This window comes from Salvia splendens, chromosome 1 (genome assembly GCF_004379255.2).
Source record: "Salvia splendens isolate huo1 chromosome 1, SspV2, whole genome shotgun sequence".
NCBI lineage: Eukaryota > Viridiplantae > Streptophyta > Magnoliopsida > Lamiales > Lamiaceae > Salvia > Salvia splendens.
The window spans coordinates 9,150,934-9,169,797 of NC_056032.1; the positions used below are offsets into that span (position 1 = coordinate 9,150,934).

The window sequence follows — 18,864 nt, forward strand, 5'->3', positions numbered from 1 at the left end:
CATTTACCAAAAATAGGAAAAAAAAAGTGGACAACTTTCCATGGACGGATCAAATGACAAAACGGAACAACATTTCACGGACGAGTGAGTAGAAGATTGTGATCAAGAGTTAAGGATTTAACCTTGAAGGTAGAGCTTTATGAATCAAGAAGAGAGGGCGTGAAATTATTGTCTTGAAGAGCGAAAGAGGATGAGAGAGAAAGACTCACCTATGATCAAACTAGAGAAAGAATTAAAGCTCGAACCAAAAATAATATTTTGGTAAAGTTCGCAGACAAAAAAAATATTTTCTCAACATTTTAATAAATAAGATAGTAAATAGACATAATTGCTCTTTATGGTCTTGATTCTTGAAGGTATTTTTGCCAAAAAAAAAAGTTTGAAACATTGGAAAAGTAGCTCAAATAATATTAAATGAAGTTCATAGATCTTGGATTCTCATAAGATATTTTCAAATGTTATGGGTTAAGTTTGATACCTTGACAATGTTTGTGGACCCAAAAAAATGTTGCCTCTTAAATCTATACTATATATTTACTAATAAAAAAATACACTTACCAAAGGAAATGTCTCATTTATAGCGGACGGTCTAAAAAGGAATACGCATTACTTATAGTGGACGGTCTAAAAAGGAATACACATCACATATAATGGGACAGAGAGACTTAAGAAAAATTGATATGTTAATATTTTAATTTTGAACTTTGTGGATCGTGGGTGACCAAATTTGATGATTTAAATAACTATTTATTACTCTCTCTGCTCTACTTTAGGAGTCTCACTTTAAGTGTTTCAGTTGAAATATTTTATAAATGATAATAAACCTCATATTTTATTAATTTTTTTTCAGAGACTTTAAGTGTTCCAGTTGAAATATTTCATAAATGATAATAAACCTCATATTTTATTAATTTTTTTCAATCACATATTATTATAAAACTAATATATAAAAATAGTATTCATATTCCACTATTTATTTTACCAACCTATTTCACCAACTTTACTTTATAAGTACATTTCTTAAAATTCACGGGACTCTAAAGTGGGATGTACGGAGTATTTAATTTAATTTAATGTAATGTACTGTATTGTTTGGTAGTATCGTCCGTCTAAAAACTACTCCTATTAATTAATTATTCAATCGGAACGCATTTTCTCTCTGTACATTAATCTGATCTTCCTGCAGAGTTCATTGAATTTTGTAATCCAGGGTAAATGGAGGGTGGAATTACGGCGGAGGAATTGTCGACTATCGGCGGCATAGCCACCGTCTCGCTGCTGCACTCCTTCATCCCCACTCACTGGCTCCCGTTTTCTATTGTCGGCCGCGCTCAGAAATGGACGCTTTCTCGAACTCTTCTCGTTAGTAAGTCATTTACTAATTACTATGCCACTGTTTGGTCTTCTCAGGGGAAAACGCCAACTGTAAGGCTCGTGATTTTTTCGGTTTTGATTTTGATTTTGATTGCGTGAGAAAGTTTAGCTGAACTTCTTTAATTAATCTCATAATTTGCTGCACTTAGCTTTAAATGGGCTAATTGTGGGTAGTCGGAGTTGAAAATTTTCAGAGTTAAGAAATGGCATAGTGGACTATTTGTGTGTGAAGCAGTTTTAGTGTTGTTTGTTAAGTAAGCCAATATGGTTTTAACATTTTGTTTCGTTTGTATTTGTTAACTACCGCTGCGTAGTATACCATGTTTCAATGTGAATTTAGCAAGTGATCTGGTATCTTGGAAGAATATAATCGTTTATGCTCCTTGAAAAACAGTGAGTCTTTGCACCTGAAACACAATTATCTAAATCCCCTTATTTAGGACTTGCACTTTCTTGGATGGTTGGACATATATATACCCCTCCTCAAATTCTCCAGTTAAGAATTGATGTACCCTTATGGAGTTTCATTAGGGTGGATGCGCACAAGTTTTTGCATAAATTTAATTGAAATGAAATTTAGTAATACTGCATTGTCTTGATAAATGAAATGGTTTTGTTGTAAACTAAAGAGACATCTCATGTTCTTATACCATCATTTCTTACTTATCTAGGAAGTGATGATAGAATCAGTCCTTTACCTACATACTGACTTTGTAATCTTAAATTGGTTTCTTTTTAGTATTTGGCTGGCTTTCATTTTATCTCCTTGCTTAAGGTCCTTGCAAAGTTAAGTCATACTACATCTCAATTCCTTTTTATAGAATCGTTTTACTACCATTGTGCACCATTTTCTAGTAACTACAATGGTGGTGAGCGCTAATTGTTTGTCTGTTTGCAGCTGCATTTGGGGCAGTCTTGCATGTCCTATCCACTTCACTGCTTGGCATAACTGCAATCACCATAACAAACACTATAGCCGGAGAGGAAACTGTGCATAAACTTGCATCTTTGTTACTCATTTTTCTTGGTGGTGGTTACATCGCGTTGTTTCTAACTGGAAAGGGTGGTCATAGCCATTCTCACAATCAACCTATGGAAAAAATGGCTGTTGCCGGTCTTGTTCTTGTCCCTGCATTGTCTCCTTGTGCAACCACTCTTCCAGTATTTCTTGCTGTTGGAAACTCATCCTCTATGATGGTGCTTGCTATTATAGTTCTATTAATCAGGTACGGAATAGGTTGTTTGGTTTCTAGATTTTGCCTTTTTTGTTGTCAAATGTTTATATAACCAGTTAACCACAAGCTGTGCATCCAGCAGCAACTAGGGGTAGTTCAATTGATTATTTCTCAAATAATATACTCCCTCAGTCCCGCATAAAGCTTATAATTTCCTTTATCGGCACATGATTTTATGTAGTGTTATTTTGTGAGTTGAATGGAGAGAGAAAAAGTAGAGGTGATGGTGGTTCCATTTAAGGAAATGTGTCACTTTAAGTGAGACGCCCCGAAAAGGAAAATGAGTCACTTTATGTGGGAAGGAGGAAGTATTAACTTAACTTCTTTGTTTATGGATTGTAGTTATAATACAATATGAAAACTCCAGGTGTTTCGGTTCATGCTTATGAATCTTTCTAATGTGTGATGATTCTCTTTCCTTTTATCTGCAATTTTTACCTTAAAAGAGATCAAATGACTTAGTTATTTGATCTGTCTGACCAATGTATAGTTTATGACACAACCTTTGTGGTTAAAGTTTCGACTCTTCTTGGCCAGAAGAGCTTCACGCTGATAAAAATCATATCAGGTTGTTGATAGTTTTAGCGAAAAGCCCACCATCGAAGTATTTGAGGTTGCATGTGGAGAATTTTCTGGTTTGGATGGAAAAAGGTACCTCTCCAGTACTTTTCGTGAATGACATAAAACTTATGTGAATCCATCCTAATTAAATCCATTTGGGATCACCAATCTCTAATAAGGGTTTTATTAATCTCCAAGTAAGACTTAAGTAGGGTTGATGCACCGTGCATCTGGATGTACTGGTTTGTGCCTCTTTCTGGATTATATGTTGTAGATACAAGAGCATATGTGCAATGGGACCTTGCACTAGTACCTTTGTTGATCTCGGAATTCATGCTACTAAATCTTAGTTACAAATATACTTGCTATCCACCAAAATACTCAAAAACAAATGCATGCAGCCTTAACATGGTATTTTGTTGCATTGCAGCACGATAACTGTAATGACGTCTCTAGTGGCCCTCTCATTCTATGGTGCAAGTCAGCTCAAGTTCCACTGGGTCGAGCGCTATGACAAGCTTCTTGTAGGATCAGTTCTATGTTTAGTTGGAGTTCTGACCCTTATTTTCCATGATCATGATGGAGACGCCGGTTCAACCACAGAGCATTTGCATCGGAAGATAATCTCATTGTAAGCATGGAAACAGATGTGTTCTGTGTTTCTAAAGTTTTAAGGTATGAAGATTACAACTGATGATGCAACATAGTAAGGACTGTAAAACATCTGTCTTGTTCAATTGGAAAGCTCTGTGTTCCATTAGCTATATTCGAAGTTCTTGCTGTCTTGATCTTCATCGTTCGGCCTCAGTGTTGCTGCATTCCATCCTTGCATCGTGTTTTAATGTGCAGCGTCAGCGATGGTCAATCGTGTGAGTTGTGGCTTACTTCATGTAACCTTCTTCTTTCAATTTTATGTTAATAAGACCTGTAAGTTTGTAACTTTAGATATGATGCAAAAGATAGTGCTGTAAAGATTTCTAGCGATGCGAGTAAGTAGTGATTACGCTTTACTGGACTTTCAATCACCATAATCATGTAATCACTTTTTTATCGTCTAACTTTGGATTGTAAAATGACCTCCAGAATTCATATTAATAGTTTTTTTCTATAAATTTATCCTGATACGAAATCAGTCCTGGTTCCATCCAAAAATAGTAAAAGAAAAAAATCTGATAACTTGTAAATTTGAATGTGACTATCTAGGTTAGAATGTATAAGCATTGAACTTATAAAAATTATTTTTTTTCACAATTAACTACTCCACGTCTCCACCAAATAATCATTGCCATTATAAATGTCTGTGAACAAACATTACATCCATCAAATTCTTGGATGTAATTACAACAATAATATGGGGATGTGGATTATTTCAACACCAAAACATACCTTAAAAAGGAGTATTGAATAACTATGAATCTATATGCCTGCCCTACAAGTCTTGTAACTTAGTATAGCATTACTCCCCATCAGCAAGGGAATGAGATTAGGGTATAATTCCCAATCCCCACCCTAACTCAAAAAAAATGTATACACTATATTTTCTATCAATTTTTATTGTTTATGAACTGAATTATTTCTGCAATTACAATCAACTAACTTAAAACAAAGAATGCTATTTAACAAAATCTGAGCGTCTGTATGAGCAATTATCCGTTTATATGAGCATTTAGAGTACCCAACCAAGTTTCTCGAAATAGAAAGCAATCATAATCGGGCCTCCTAAATCCCCAAGCGTACACCCTGCAAAATTGAATCATAAATATTAGGGATAACTGCCTTAAAAGTCACAAACTTTGCCCGAATTTCGGTTTTTCCCACGACCTTTAAAATTGGCGTATAAAGTCACCAACTTTGCATTTAGTAGCCGATTTCCCATGATTGTATTTCCGGCGAAAGAGCGAGATGACGTGTCGGTTTTAATTGACGTGGCGTCTCATGGCGGCTGACATGGTCAAGCATTATTGACTGTGCAATTAAATAAAAAAATAAATTTAACATTAAAAATTACAAAAACAAAAAAACCCACCACACCCCACCCCCAATTCGATCCCAAATTCGCGTAACCTAACCTAATCGACCAGCCTAATCGACGAGCGACGACGACGGCGGCCTAATCGACGACGACGACGAGTCCATTGGCTTACCTGCAACAGCGACGGACGGGCGATGAGCTGCGCGTAAGGCTTCCTCAACATGAAGATGTGGCCGGGTTTCTGGCCAGACAAGCCGAATCCAAACAAACCTTTCCTGCTTCGGATTTACCATGGGGGAATTTCATTCCTGATGGGAGGATTTGTGAGAAATACGTAGGTGGGAAATGTGGGAAGGTAGTGAGTTTGAACCAGATAGATTTGGTTACTTCGACCTAGTCAATGAACTGAACAAGCTAGGGGTTTGATAGCTGGGATAGACTATGCATCAAGAGAAAATTGGGAATGGAGTTTATTAACATCAAGGGTGATGCAGAGGTGATGTTAATGTTGAAGTTCCTGACCACAGTGAAGCATCAAATATGTGATGTGTATATTGTGGGTGGGAAGAAGGGTGGCCTAGAGCACATTGTTGAAGATCAATCGGTGGGTGGGGGGACGCTATGGGTGATGAAGCTGTAAGGCGTCGAGTGGTTGAGTTGGAGTCAGTGGAAAGGAGTAATGTTGAGTCTGTGAATAAGAGTATGTCTACCACAAGGCGTAGAAAGGAAACAACTTCAAAGCCTGGCAAGTTGAAGTCAGTTTCTACCAAAGATGTTGTGGAGAAGAGTGTTGAAAGTAGTATTAAGAAGAGTTTGTTCCAGTCTAGTATGAAGTCAGTGGTTGAAATTGTGGGTGAGAGGGTGGGGGATAGGAATTGTGATGCTGATGAAGTTAGAAAGAGTGTGGGTGAGGATGTGGGAGGTAGGGATTATATAGCTAAAGATGTGGGTAAGAGTGTTGTTGAGGATGAGGCATATAGGAATTCTGATGTTTTGAGGGATGATGTGGGAGGTAAGGATAATGATGTTGAGGATTTGGGTGATGATGTGAGAGCTCTAAATGAATATGTGGGAATGAGAGACAGAATTGATAAGAGTGTAGGGGATAAGGCTGATCACAGTATGGGAGTGGGTGTGGGATATGATAGTGAGGAGGATGGGAGTTATATACCATCTTCTGAAGATGAGGAGACTGATGATGACATGGATGCTGAGGAATTAGTGTCCGAGGATGAAGAATACACACAAGGAAGGCAGAAAACAAAAGACAGCAAGAAGAAAGAGTTTGTTGTCACTGATGACATCTTCTATGGCCTAGTCAGTAGAGAGAAGAAAAGTGACTATGTGTCTGAGGATGAGAATTCTGAGGAAGGTGATATCTACTCTAGCTCAACTGACTCCCAGGATAAAGGGAGAAGAAGGATGGAAAAGCATTCTAAAGTGATGTATGATCCACGGTGTGATCATAAAAATCTGAAATTGTGTATTGGGATGGGGTTTATTGATGGTTTTCAAGTAAGGGATGCTCTGACAGATCATGCAGTTGAGAATGGTTGGGAGATACACTTTAAAATGGCAAGTAGGAAGGCATTTGAGGCAGATGTCCAAGGGCTATGAGAAACAAGATTGTGACCTCTAATTGGATTGCCAGAAAATATCTACATGTGTTTAGAATTAGACCGGAGTTCAGTTGCAAGGAATTGGGTAAGGATTTGATGCAACGGTTTGCATTTGATGCAACCAAGTGGATGTTATACCATTCTAAGAGAAAGACAATTGAGATGCTGAGGGGAACAGTGGAAGCTCACTATGCAAAGTTGAGGAGCTATATGCTTGAGTTGGGCAAGGCTGACAGAGAAGGAAGATTTGAACTACATGTAGATGTAGGCGCTGTGTTCAAGTCTTTGTACATTGGTTTCAGTGGGCTAAGGAAGGGTTTCAAGGAGATTTGTAGGCTGGTGATTGGTCTAGATGGTGCTTTCCTTAGGACATACCTAGGTGGCATATTGCTGACAGCTGTAGAGACTGATGGAAAAAACCAAATGTATCCCATAGCTTGGGCAGTGGTAGAAGATGAGAATGAAGTTTGCTGGACTTGGTTCATAAAAATACTTGTTGAAGAGTTGAGCTTGGGTGAAGGGGTGGGAATTACCATAATCAGTGACCACCAAAAGGTATTTGGTATTTGTTGTCTACTTTCTCATGTTGTATAATTTGTTATTTGTTGTCTACTTTCCAAATGTTGACACTGAAAATGTTGTTTGTTAGGGACTTGAGAATACAGTTCAGAGTCTACTTCCCTTAGCTGAGAGCAGAAATTGTGCAATGCATATATATGCAAACTGGAAAAAGACACACAAAGGTCAACTTTTGAAGCAGCTTTTCTGGAAGCTGGTTAGAAGTACCTACATGGAAGAGTATGACATTGCATGCAGAGAGCTGGAGAAGGAAAATGGACAAGCTTATGCAAATTTGATGGATAAGAACCCCAGCAGATTCTGTAAGGCATTTCTAACACCTGGCAACTGCTCTAATGCCATTTTAAACAATGTTTGTGAATGTTTTAATGCTTATATTTTGGAGGCAAGGAGTAAGCATGTGTTAGACATGCTAGATGAAATGAGAACTACACTCATGGAAAGACTGTATAGACATGGTGTAGAAATGGAGAGTGGTGGTATCAATTCCATTGTGTGTCCAAAAGTGAAGAGAAAAATTGAGGCCATGGTTTATGAAAGTAGAAACTGTACCATTATTCCTATCGTTGGGGGAAATTTTGAAGTGAGTCACTTTGAGGATAGGTTTGTAGTGATTCCTTCCCAAAGGCAATGTGGGTGTAGGAAATGAGATTTAACTGGCATCCCTTGTCTTCATGCTTGCGCTGCTATTCATTTCCTCAAACATAATGTTGATGATTATGTCCATGACTACTTCTCCCTGAGCAAATACAAGTTGGCATATGGCTATGGGTTGCCAGCATTGAAGGAGAGAAGCTCTGGCCTCAGGCTGAGGGGTACCCGGTTGTACCTCCACCTGTGAAGAAGATGCCCGGCAGGTCGAAGAAGGTTAGAAGGAGGGATCCATTCGAGAAGGATCCAGCCAGACCAAACAGAATGAAGAAGATATGTGTGATAACATGCCAGAGGTGTCTCCAAGAAGGCCACAACTCCAGAACTTGCAAAAGCGAGCCAGTAGAAGTGCAACCTAAGCCGAAGGTATTAAACTCTAGTTTTAATGGACAATTAGCTCTATTTTGTTACTAGTCATTACTAACATTGCAAGTTCTCAACTTATAGGCCAAGATGGGAAGGCCTCGCAAGACACCATCTATTGCAGAAAGTGGTACCACCGCAATACCGGGGAGAGGTGGAAGAAGTGGAGGCAGAACTGGAGGACGTCGTGGAGGCCGTACTGGAGGCCGTGGAGCAGGTGATGGCTCAATCCCCACTCAGCAAAGTAACAACAACGGATGAAGAAATGTACTTTGAAGACAATCTTTGGATGTGTAATCGGAATTTGGATGAAATGTACTTGGAAGACAATCTTTGTTTTTTGTTACTTAGCACAAACTGTGTTTTGGGAGCACCAAACTTTAGGTTTGCTTCAAACAATGTTTTTTCTGGCACTGATCTATTATGTGCAATGTTAGGTTTGCTTTAACCAACAATTCCTTTCAATTTCCATATTTCCATCTAACTTGGCTTCATACTTAGGTGATTGTGATTGGGTGCTAAATGATAGGTTTGCAAACTTGTCTTCATACTTACATACACCAACATCATCTTCCACTACAGTCGTAGGCTATATTTGAAGTCATAACTCAATGCATTCATATGGAAAAAAATCACTACAAGGAATTGGTCCAGTAGTGCATTATATTGGAGTTCAACTTGCATAGTTCTATTACATTGGAGTTCTATTAGATAACCTACAACACTAACCAAATGACGATACATAAAATGCAAACGAAAACCTAAGTTCCAGTTTTGACGATGCAAATCTGCAACAACACCTTCGAGTGCTTCAACTTCAACGATTTTGGAACGGACGCTCTCGTCAAGCGCATCCTGCTTAGCAACTCTATCTCTCAATGCTCTTTGCACGTTGTCCCTATCCATCTTCAATTTTTTAAAGTACTCTTGATTCGGTGACAATGATGGATCAATCCAATGAAAGAACTTGCAATCGTCCTCCTTCTAGGCCTGGCAACGGTAGAAGCGTCATCCGGGATTGGCATCCGCGTTTGATGTCACCACATCGGCTTCAAGGCCGTGCTCACAGACCACTGCCTCAAACCTCGGCCAAGTCATTCTGCTCGAATTCTGGGAAGACGTAGACATCCTACACCAAAACCACAATCACCCTGAACCATTAACACAATTGAACATTGAAACCACAGTCATGTACCCTAAGTACCATTTGCCAATTGCACGTTCGAAATAGCCCAATCCAACCACGATTCGGGAACCAATACTTCGCAGATTCAAAGCTAATTCAACAATCTGGATTGCACATTAAACTCAACCTTAAACCAACACAACCAAACCCTAAATTGCTAATTCAAAAATCTGGAATTCAAAAACACAGTTATGAACCCTAAATGCACAATTTCGCATATTCAAAACTGAACCCAAAAACGAGATTACAAGCAAGCCCAGAACCCTAACTCGAACCCTAATTTGAACCCAAACATCAACAGAAGCAATCCCATATTCAAAATTAGGGATTTCAAATGTGAGGTCTCCAAAATCGGGATTCCAATCCCTAACATTGATGCTATGATCTTACCTTGTGACGGTGAATCGTGCACCGCAGATGGAGGGAATCGATATGGCCGCAGATTTGTAGGCTGAATCGCGATTCAAATGATGGAGTTCGATTTTGGGTACGTTTGTAATCGGGATTGAATTTAGGAATGATTTAAACCTAATTGCGTTTGAGAGGGATGAAACGACGTCGTTTAGGTGTTAGAAACGACGTCGTTTCATCCCTTTTCCGATGACGGTCACGTCAACTTTCAGGCATGCCACATGGGACGCTGACTTACCGGAAAACATAGGGTCGGGTCAATTTGGGAGATACCAATAACCCGGCAAAGTTGGTGACTTTATACGCCAATTTTAATGGTCGTGGAAAAAACGGAATTCGGGCAAAGTTTACTTCTAAGGCAGTTATCCCTAAATATTAAGCGTACATACTTATGAATATGGTCAATTATTATCATAAATCGTTATGGTGTCATACCAACCCACTGCCTTGTTAAGGCACGAATTAATGTAGCGCCAATGCCAGCTCCGACAGATGCAAAAACAAGTGAGGCAGCGAATCGGACAATGGTACCATAAACCTTCTTTCCAAGGATCTTAAATTCATCTTTCGTATAAGTTGTTTCATGACTGTCTTTCTTGGATTTAGCTATACTATAAATAAATCCATACATATCGAGGCCAACTTGAACAGCCACGAAGCTAAAACTCCGAGGAGATGTCCTGTTAATACGAAGAGGTATTAGCAAAATCGAGAGAGATTGATACTAGGTTCAACCAATGAAAGCCTAGTCAAGAACCTAAGGTTTAATCAAATGACCTCTGAAGGTGGTTCTGCTAACACAGAAACAAAAAGTACAAGTTGGCAATTTCCTTGATGCCTTCCGAATTGCCGACTAGGGAACATCTACGGTGGTTAATATGTAAAGTGAGGCATTTAGAAAACGTATTAACAATTGGTATCTAAAAAAATTAACAAGTGAAGATTATACCCTTGAGAAGTTTCCATGCTATGCGTTGTGAAGCATAATGAACTGCGAGTCTTTCAAGGATACGCCTTGTGGTAACCACACTTGTCTGAACATGAGCAACAAGAGAAAATGGTAATTTACCCTATGAACACTACCAATTTGATGATATTATCCATGAAGCCAAAAAGATTCAGTTTTGACGAAAATCAGGACTTTGTGTATTCGTTCTCATCGATATTTAGTAATGGCATAATGGGTGGAAAAAGAAACCATACAATATCTTCATAAAAAGATTACTAGCAGATTAATGAGATAAGACACCATAATCGACCTATAGTTTTACACTGATATCATATCAAGACTATTTACCTCACAGATGATTTGTATCACTGATTTCTTAAATGGCTCAACCAAAACGACATGATGCTCTACGGGATTCTCAACTAGAAAATCTTCATCGTCGTCTTCTTCTGTGGGTGGATGGGGTTCCAAAAGAGGCAAATAGAATAACATAAACGACCTCAATGATGTCAGGCCAAAATTTTTCCAATGAAATGCCGAGAAGAGTGGTTTCAGCTGGATATCATACTGCTTGAAACTGTGTCTTAGTTCATTCCCCAAAGCATTCCCAGTAGAAAATTTTTTGCCATGATTGTCACCAACAGCTGCATCAACATAGCTAGAGCCAACTTGCCGGCTCTGCATAACAGCACTAAAATCTTCATCTAAGATTGCACCAGCATCACAGTAGGCAATTTGCATAGGGCCATCCCTGAGAAAAATCATGGATACATTAATCATATCAACCAGCCATCAGATAAACCACGAGTAATACCACGTAACTGTGATACAGATAAATGTTTAGACACAGGGCTTTTCAATTTCATAAGGCATGCAAATACTATATAAACTTTGCTTAGTATGGAACCCTCACACAGAAATCATCCTTGAAAACACTAGCCTGGTCTACACTATACCGTTCTGATCTATCTAGGCTAATCCCGAACATTAAGCTCCTCTAAAAGATACAAGTACAACAGAAGCAATGTTGATGTTCTACTATATAAATCACTAATTTAGTACTATTACTTCCAAGCAAGATATGCAAATAAATGATCAAGCTTCTACTTCCATCAACTTCAATAGTTTAGTCCTTAAACCTACTGCCGTTGTCAAGCCGCAATATACAAACTCAACTTACCCAAACAAAGCTCGATATGCAAAAGGAGTTGCAATAGCGAAAGAAGTGGCGGCGGAGGAGGAGGAAACGCCCACATAGCTGCCGGAGAATAGGCCTCCGGAGCTAAACGTTTGGTTCCCAAAGTTTGGATTTTTCGTCAGCGCATCAAGCATTGCCCTGGTCGCCATTACTCGGAGCTACTTAACGGTCAAAAATTCAGCTCGACTGAAATGGTTTTCCCCCAAATCCAATTAGCAATTTCCTAAATCAAAAAAGGGTTTTAATACTACTTAGCTACCAATGATGATCATTGTCGTGAATAAGCAGTGGAGATAAAGCGGTGTCAGATTGAGAGGAGAAAAAGGGGCGGATCACCTAAAATTGTTGCTCTTTCAAACCCTAGCGTGCGAATTCGGTGAATTGGGCTTCATCAGCTGAGATTCGAAGAGGATCACCCAATAGATACGCTTGTATAAACTGAATTAAGTAGAGACTCAACTCTATTTTAAAACGACGACTGTAGTGTATAAATGAGATTTGCATTAGTTTTTTTTAGTAACTAAACTATTTTATCAAAAATGAGTTGTTAATTAATTGTTCTTTACAAAATGAATTTTTGACATAATATATTTAAATCTTCTTCGGGGAGATAAAACAACTAAAAATAACAACCAATCATGACTGAAATTATAAAAATTAAGTAGAATTCAAATGTAAATTACAGTAATTCAATATTATAAATCTAATGCGGAGGCTGGCAATATCAAATAGTAGTATTATCGTACTCCTAGAACATAAAGTTCGATATCACAGTGTCATATCGATTTAGTCCATTTTTTTCTCTCTTTGGTTTGATGCAGACGCCAAAAATTGACAGTTAAATTGTTTTTACCCAATTAATAATCGAGAGATACAACATGATCTACTTACGAAGCCCGTATGCTTCAGGCCATTTTGATTAAGTTAACCCGTTATTAGAAAAGTGTTGCGCCTTGTACAGCAACTTGGAGTCGCAGAGCGACTCAAGTACATAGAATATTTTGAAAGAAACTATGGACACATATCAAGCCGATAACAAGAAGGTTTTCAAATAAGTTCGAGAATGAGAAAAGATTGGCCACTTCAAAAAATGGCTAAGCAGTGAGTCCACATTGTCGCGGGCCACTTCTCCACCCGCAGTGAGTCCAATTTGACCGACAACGTGTGTAGGACTCACTAGGAGTGATGCTTGATGCCATGGATGCGAGTATGAGTCATTTGATTGGACAAAAAGTGGCGAAGTGAGGGGAAGAGGAAGATGTCACCACAAGCAATGTCGCTTCACAAGATGTTAGTATATTCTCGGAGACACTTAAAAAGCCAAGCCGGTTAAGCCGGTTGTACATACACATCTAGAATGAACATAGAACAATTGGAGAATCACAGCACGCTTCTTCAAAATCTCAAGCCGGTGTTACTAATGGATTAGTTTTTTATTGTGTAATTTTTTTAATTTTAATTTTTTTTTATAATTTCGATGATATAATTTTGGAATTTTAATTATACTGTATAATTTTATAATTTAAACTATGCCATTTTACAATTGTAGTGGAATTTTATATTATAAAATTATTTGATATCAATTTAGTTAGGATACTTATTAAATAAGAAAGATGGATGGATAGTGTTAGGAAAGTGGCTAAATAAAAACCTGCTATGATACTAATATTATGGGAATGACAAAATAAGAGATTGTGGTATGTGGATGCTGTTAAAAGTGTTAATAGCTTAATAGTGCACAGAGTAGTACAATTTCCCACCCCTTATGTAATAAAAGATCCTAGTTTTGTTCCATAGTTGTTGAGAAAAAAAATCTCATAAGCACTGGCGGAGCCAGCATAGAACAAGGGGTACAATTGTACCCCAAATCAGTTAATATGTAGTAATATAGTATTGAGATTGATATTGCAAAAATCATTGATGGTGTAGTGGTTGGTGTGTCATTTCCCCTAAGTGGAGGAGACCTGAGTTTGATTTCCCCTTGTCTCATTTGTTTCTAATTTTATAGTTCTTCATTCTATGTCCCTATTTTTGTATAATTATTTACTGTAGATTTATTTTTTAGATTATTATTGTGTTTATATTTTGTATGCTTTTCATTCTATGTCCCTATTTTTGTATAATTATTTATTGTAGATGTATTTTTTAGATTATTATTGTGTTTATATTTTGTATGCTAATTCCGTTGACTTATATTAGTACATAATATTTTTTTTTACTATTTTGTGGTAGTTTATATGTAGACTATATGTAGTACATATTCCCTTCGTCCCAGCCTAAGTGGGACGTTTTCTTTTTTGGTACGTCTCAACTTAAGTGAGACGTTTCCTTTTTTGTTAACAGTAACTCACTCATCTCTCCTACTTTATCCTATTATCTCTCCTACTTTATCATGTCACTTACTTTATTCATCTCTTTCTCTTTCTTACTTTATCATCTCTCTTACTCTCTTTCTCTCTTTGTCTTTCTTACTTTACCCTCTCTCTTACTTAGTATTAATAATTTAATTCATTAAACACCACTATCTAAATTCTTGTGCCAAAATAGAAACGTCTCGCTTAGACCGGGACGGATGGCGTAATTTATTTTATCTTGTTTATATTTTAATATATTGTTTTTGATATATTGTATGTTTAATTATCATACAATTTGTACCCCAATTTAAAATGTATGGATTCGCCACTGCTCATAAGCTTCAAATATAATTATAAAATCTACACTCTTTTAATTTATCATATCAGGTCAAACAAACCAAACCAAACCAATCCCTAAAGAAAGCAAATATAGTCACTTGATATTTATAATACAATCGCACAGATTGAGATTAGTTATGTGTTTAACTAAAGAAATTTTGGACATAGTTGTGAGTGAGAGTGACAAGATACATGCATGGATCAAAAACAGCATACGTTAATTTATGGCAAGAAATAGTTGCAATAAATGGAAACTAGTTTTTGTGGAATCAATCAGTGATTCAACTCTTCCGGTTATTTAAAATATCTAGTAAAAAATAATCTTTCATGGTTCAGATTCAATGCATGCATCCAACAGGTTTATAGGAGTGACGAGTTCCATGTCAAACAAAAAAACATCTACCAACTAAATCATCACCTTTCTTGGATTCAAGTAATTCTCGATCACACAATGGACGAGGACAAACTAGTCAACAAAATACACCCACCTTATCTCAAACGTCACTTCTAAACAACATAATTAAGGTATGTACCATCAACACCCACCACATTAACATAGACAAAAAATTAAACCTACATCATAAAACTATAAGTCTATAACTATAAACTGCATATTCATATCTACATAAACTTGCTCTATTATGCAGGTTTCAATTTGCTTGTTACTACAGCATAAGCCATTTATCTTACTGTGGCCGCATCCGCATCCTTGCTTAGTAGTACCACAAGGACACATCTTGCTTCCGCCTTGGAAACCCCTCGCCCAAGTCCAACGGCGAGCTAAGCACCATCGGGAAACTGTCAGCCGACCGGAATAACTCACCACCATCCCCCATGTTCACACTCTGCAACTCCTTGTTATTATTGCCTGCATTCACATTACTTTCATAGAACGACATCAGCTCGTTGATCATCCTCTGCCCATCTTCTGGAACCCCGGCCCCCGACAAATTGAAAGAGTCTGGATACGCGACTGACTGCTTCATATGATTGTTGGTGTCGTTATGGAAGCTCGAAACCCCAAACTCACATTGCTGCTTGGAAGGGCAAGACCGTTGGGTGCTGTCTCGATCACGAAATCCGTAGCGAGCGTCGTTGAGCAGGCATTGAGGCGGCTCGCATGGTGGTTGATCCATCACCATCGTCCTGCCATTTGCCTCGTTGCTCAATTTTCGCTTCTTGGATAAGTCTAAGTTGTTGATGGTTTCATCCTTCCTGGGATGAAACAGAGCGTGCGGGTTAGGCTTCTGCTCTTGCACGTCAATGTTAGACGACTCGGCCACTTCCACGTCGTACTCGTTCAAGGGGAACAATCTGCTGCCCTCAGAGGAGGACGGGGGCAGGCAGTGGTCGGGGTAGAGCTGTCGAGCAATGGCTTCCTCCTGGTTAATGATGGCCAGCCAGGTCGCACTCTCCTTGGCCGTCATTTTGTCCTGCAAACACTTGGACTGCCTCACAAGCTTCCGAATCTTAGCAATGTCGGGAGACATGTGCTTGATGACCGCGGTCAGGACGCCAACCTTGAACGCTTTCTTCAAATCGTGAGGCTTCTTGTAAGGCGGAGGACCGACCTGCTCCCTCTGCAGACCTAATTGATGCCACCACTCTTCCTTCCCAGTCGGCCACCATGGAGGCGAGACCCCCTTCTCCAATGGGAATCGCCTCTGGGGAGGGTCGCAGTGCTGCATCAGAGCCGATAGGAGAGAGCCGAGGGTGGTGTCCTGAAGCTCCTGCAACGTGTGAGGGGTCGGACCAATAGGGCTGCACACCTCTTTAATGCCCGGGATCATGTTATCCGATTCGTACTTAGCTATCGCAGCTGGCCCGTTGCGATCAAACCTCACCTTCTCCTTCCACCACTCCCTCAGATTGTCAGATGCCCCGCTCACTGGCTTGCCCTTCTCTGGTATGATCCCATAGACGAATCCCTGAGCATTGCACACTTCCATCATCTTCAACATGTACTTCAAGATCCCATCCTGAGCCCTCGACATCTTCTTCCTCCTCGCCTGCTCCTGTGAGTGTCGTTGCTTCACACAGTCAACGACTTCTTTGCCCTTGCTCATCTCTTTGAGACGTTTCAACCGCATCTTATCCCTCCACATTCTCTTCTCCAGTTCATCCACATCGATCTCCTCATCGGTGTAGTCCTCATCCTCCACCACCGGCTCCACCTCAACTTCTGCCTCAGCCTCAGGAGGCTGAGTAGAACACTTATCTGCTCCCTTTACAGGAAGGGACTGAAAGAAATCAATGTCACCACAAAACCCCATGTCTTCAAACATCATCATCGTTTCAGACCCCTCAAACCAAGCCAAAATCACAGATTATGAACTCTATCCCAACTTCAAGCTTTAAAGGTCTTAAAATGGAATCACTAAAAAGGTGTTCCTACCTGCATACAAACAAATTAGGAACATCAAGAAAGTTATAAAGACTGCTAAAATTTATACAAATCACATTCACACATGGACAAAGACTGGTTAATTAATTACTAACATTTATATATTCTTTTACATAAATTTAGAATATTATTGAAGCTAACTACTCAAATCATGTCAGAGCAATCACGTGAACTTTAACCGAAAAGGTGAAAAAGAAGTAAAAAAGTGAGCTTTGAGTTTAAGGTTCTTAAATTCTAAAAATCTAAAAGCAAAATCTCGGATCTAACAGATTTACAAAAAAAAGTAACACAATCTAGGGAAATCTAAACTAGAACGCAGTAATTGCAGAAGAAATGTAAAAAATGAAAACTGAAATCAAATTGACGCATGTACAATCTATATTTGGTAAAAACTAAAAACCCGTGAAATTTTAATCAGCAAAAAATTGACATATACAAATTGCCATACCAATTCCTCCGAAAATTCGGATCCATATGGTGTTCACAAAGAGGAGGTGAAACAAGAAACCCAAAATTTATAAAATTGAAAAAAATACGGGATTATCGCCATTTTGCAATTGAAACGTACCAAACTGAAGAAGAAAAACTAATCACGTAACCCCTGAAACCCCCCTAAATCAACACGTTGTTAAACATAGAAATAAGAAATAAATTTTAAACAGAAAATCGATCAAAGCCTTCGACTTTAGCCCAAAAGGAAGGAAAAACTGCAAGAAATGAAGCACAAATCAAACTGAGAGCAACAAGAACAAACGAAGTAGAATAAGCAGAGGATTACTTTACTCTTTTCTTTGTAGCTCAGAGAATTCCTATGAAGAAAAAAACAAACCCTCTTCTTGGCGCAAAAACTATTGACCTATATAGAAAGAGAGAAGACAGATGGAGATGAAGTGATGGCAAAGAGGACTTTAGGAAGTTGACGATAGTCGACATGTAAATAAGTGAGTATTCAATTTGTCGAAGTTGCAAAAGTTGGGTTTAAATTAATTCACATGCGATGTTTTTTTTGTTGTTGTCCGTTTCTAAAAATTAGAAACGCTTAGAGGAATAACCCCGTCCCCAGTTCCGGCTCCAAGTCCCCTCCACATCATCATTCCTCTACAGTTACGGCCCGACCCCAAAAGCCTCTAACCCTGCAGGCCGTAACTCGGACCGCAACTAATAAATGACATTATTCACAACTTCAACATATTTAACTCGTAAACGCAATTCGTTGAACAATTAAAACCGGGAAAATGCATTGTTCATTAGAAATTAACATTACATTACTAGACGAAGTAAATTTAAAATACAAGAAACCCGGGCCACGACTACTACTTCTTCATTTGGGCGCGAAGGTAGGCGATCATCTCACGGTGCAACTCGAGCTCCTCGTCCGACATCTTCGATGTATCCCTCGATGTCAACTCCGTCAGTTGGCTCATCCGCCATGTAATATTCATCTCCGCCAAAGTGTCGGACATCTTATCCAGAGACGGATTGGTCGGCGCCATAGCGGAGTTGCTCGCAGTTGCCTTCCCCTTTGCTTTCCTCTTGGCCGCCTTTGTTCCCATCGGGCGGCTCTGAATGCTAGGAGAGGAGACGAAGACGTCGTCGTCCGTCACGTTGAGGTCGATTGCCGGACCTCCTTCGCTCGAAGAGTAGTTTCCGGAGGTGGAAACTTTTGTTC

The 18,864-nt window shown here is 38.9% G+C and overlaps 3 protein-coding genes across 15 annotated transcripts; 1 reads left to right on the top strand and 2 right to left on the bottom strand.

Annotated features, from left to right (window-relative positions):
- Positions 1–1,095: 1,095 nt before the first annotated feature.
- LOC121741021 lies at positions 1,096–4,294 on the top strand. 2 transcript variants are annotated; one of them, XM_042133713.1, is made up of 4 exons: positions 1,096–1,366; positions 2,273–2,600; positions 3,178–3,260; positions 3,601–3,743. In XM_042133713.1, exons 1-4 carry the CDS (start codon positions 1,216–1,218, stop codon positions 3,606–3,608), a joined length of 570 nt encoding a protein of 189 aa, XP_041989647.1. In that variant the 5' UTR covers positions 1,096–1,215; the 3' UTR covers positions 3,609–3,743. The 2 variants fall into 2 exon arrangements, with proteins under 2 accessions (XP_041989647.1, XP_041989641.1); XM_042133707.1 differs by lacking the exon at positions 3,178–3,260 and having other exon boundaries at positions 1,100–1,366; positions 3,601–4,294.
- Positions 4,295–4,604: 310 nt separating this feature from the next.
- Positions 4,605–12,594, bottom strand: LOC121741036. Of its 11 annotated transcripts, none has more exons than XR_006037767.1 (6): positions 12,435–12,594; positions 12,081–12,321; positions 11,249–11,651; positions 10,901–10,985; positions 4,992–5,135; positions 4,605–4,910 (listed from the first exon to the last, which is right to left on the bottom strand). XR_006037767.1 is itself a non-coding variant. In XM_042133733.1 (5 exons), the coding sequence occupies exons 2-5, from the start codon at positions 12,245–12,247 to the stop codon at positions 4,837–4,839; spliced, it is 729 nt and encodes a 242-aa protein (XP_041989667.1). In that variant the 5' UTR covers positions 12,248–12,321; positions 12,435–12,594; the 3' UTR covers positions 4,605–4,836. The 11 variants fall into 11 exon arrangements, 7 of the variants coding, with proteins under 7 accessions (XP_041989667.1, XP_041989688.1, XP_041989682.1 ...); XR_006037757.1 differs by lacking the exon at positions 4,992–5,135 and adding an exon at positions 10,387–10,631; XR_006037773.1 differs by lacking the exons at positions 4,605–4,910; positions 4,992–5,135 and adding exons at positions 9,502–10,631; positions 10,729–10,815.
- A 2,597-nt stretch (positions 12,595–15,191) lies between these two features.
- On the bottom strand, positions 15,192–18,142 carry LOC121741085 (ETHYLENE INSENSITIVE 3-like 1 protein). 2 transcript variants are annotated; one of them, XM_042133783.1, is made up of 2 exons: positions 17,974–18,142; positions 15,192–17,186 (listed from the first exon to the last, which is right to left on the bottom strand). In XM_042133783.1, exon 2 carries the CDS (start codon positions 17,080–17,082, stop codon positions 15,505–15,507), a length of 1,578 nt encoding a protein of 525 aa, XP_041989717.1. In that variant the 5' UTR covers positions 17,083–17,186; positions 17,974–18,142; the 3' UTR covers positions 15,192–15,504. The 2 variants fall into 2 exon arrangements, with proteins under 2 accessions (XP_041989717.1, XP_041989725.1); XM_042133791.1 differs by lacking the exon at positions 17,974–18,142 and adding an exon at positions 17,764–17,956.
- Positions 18,143–18,864: the final 722 nt, after the last annotated feature.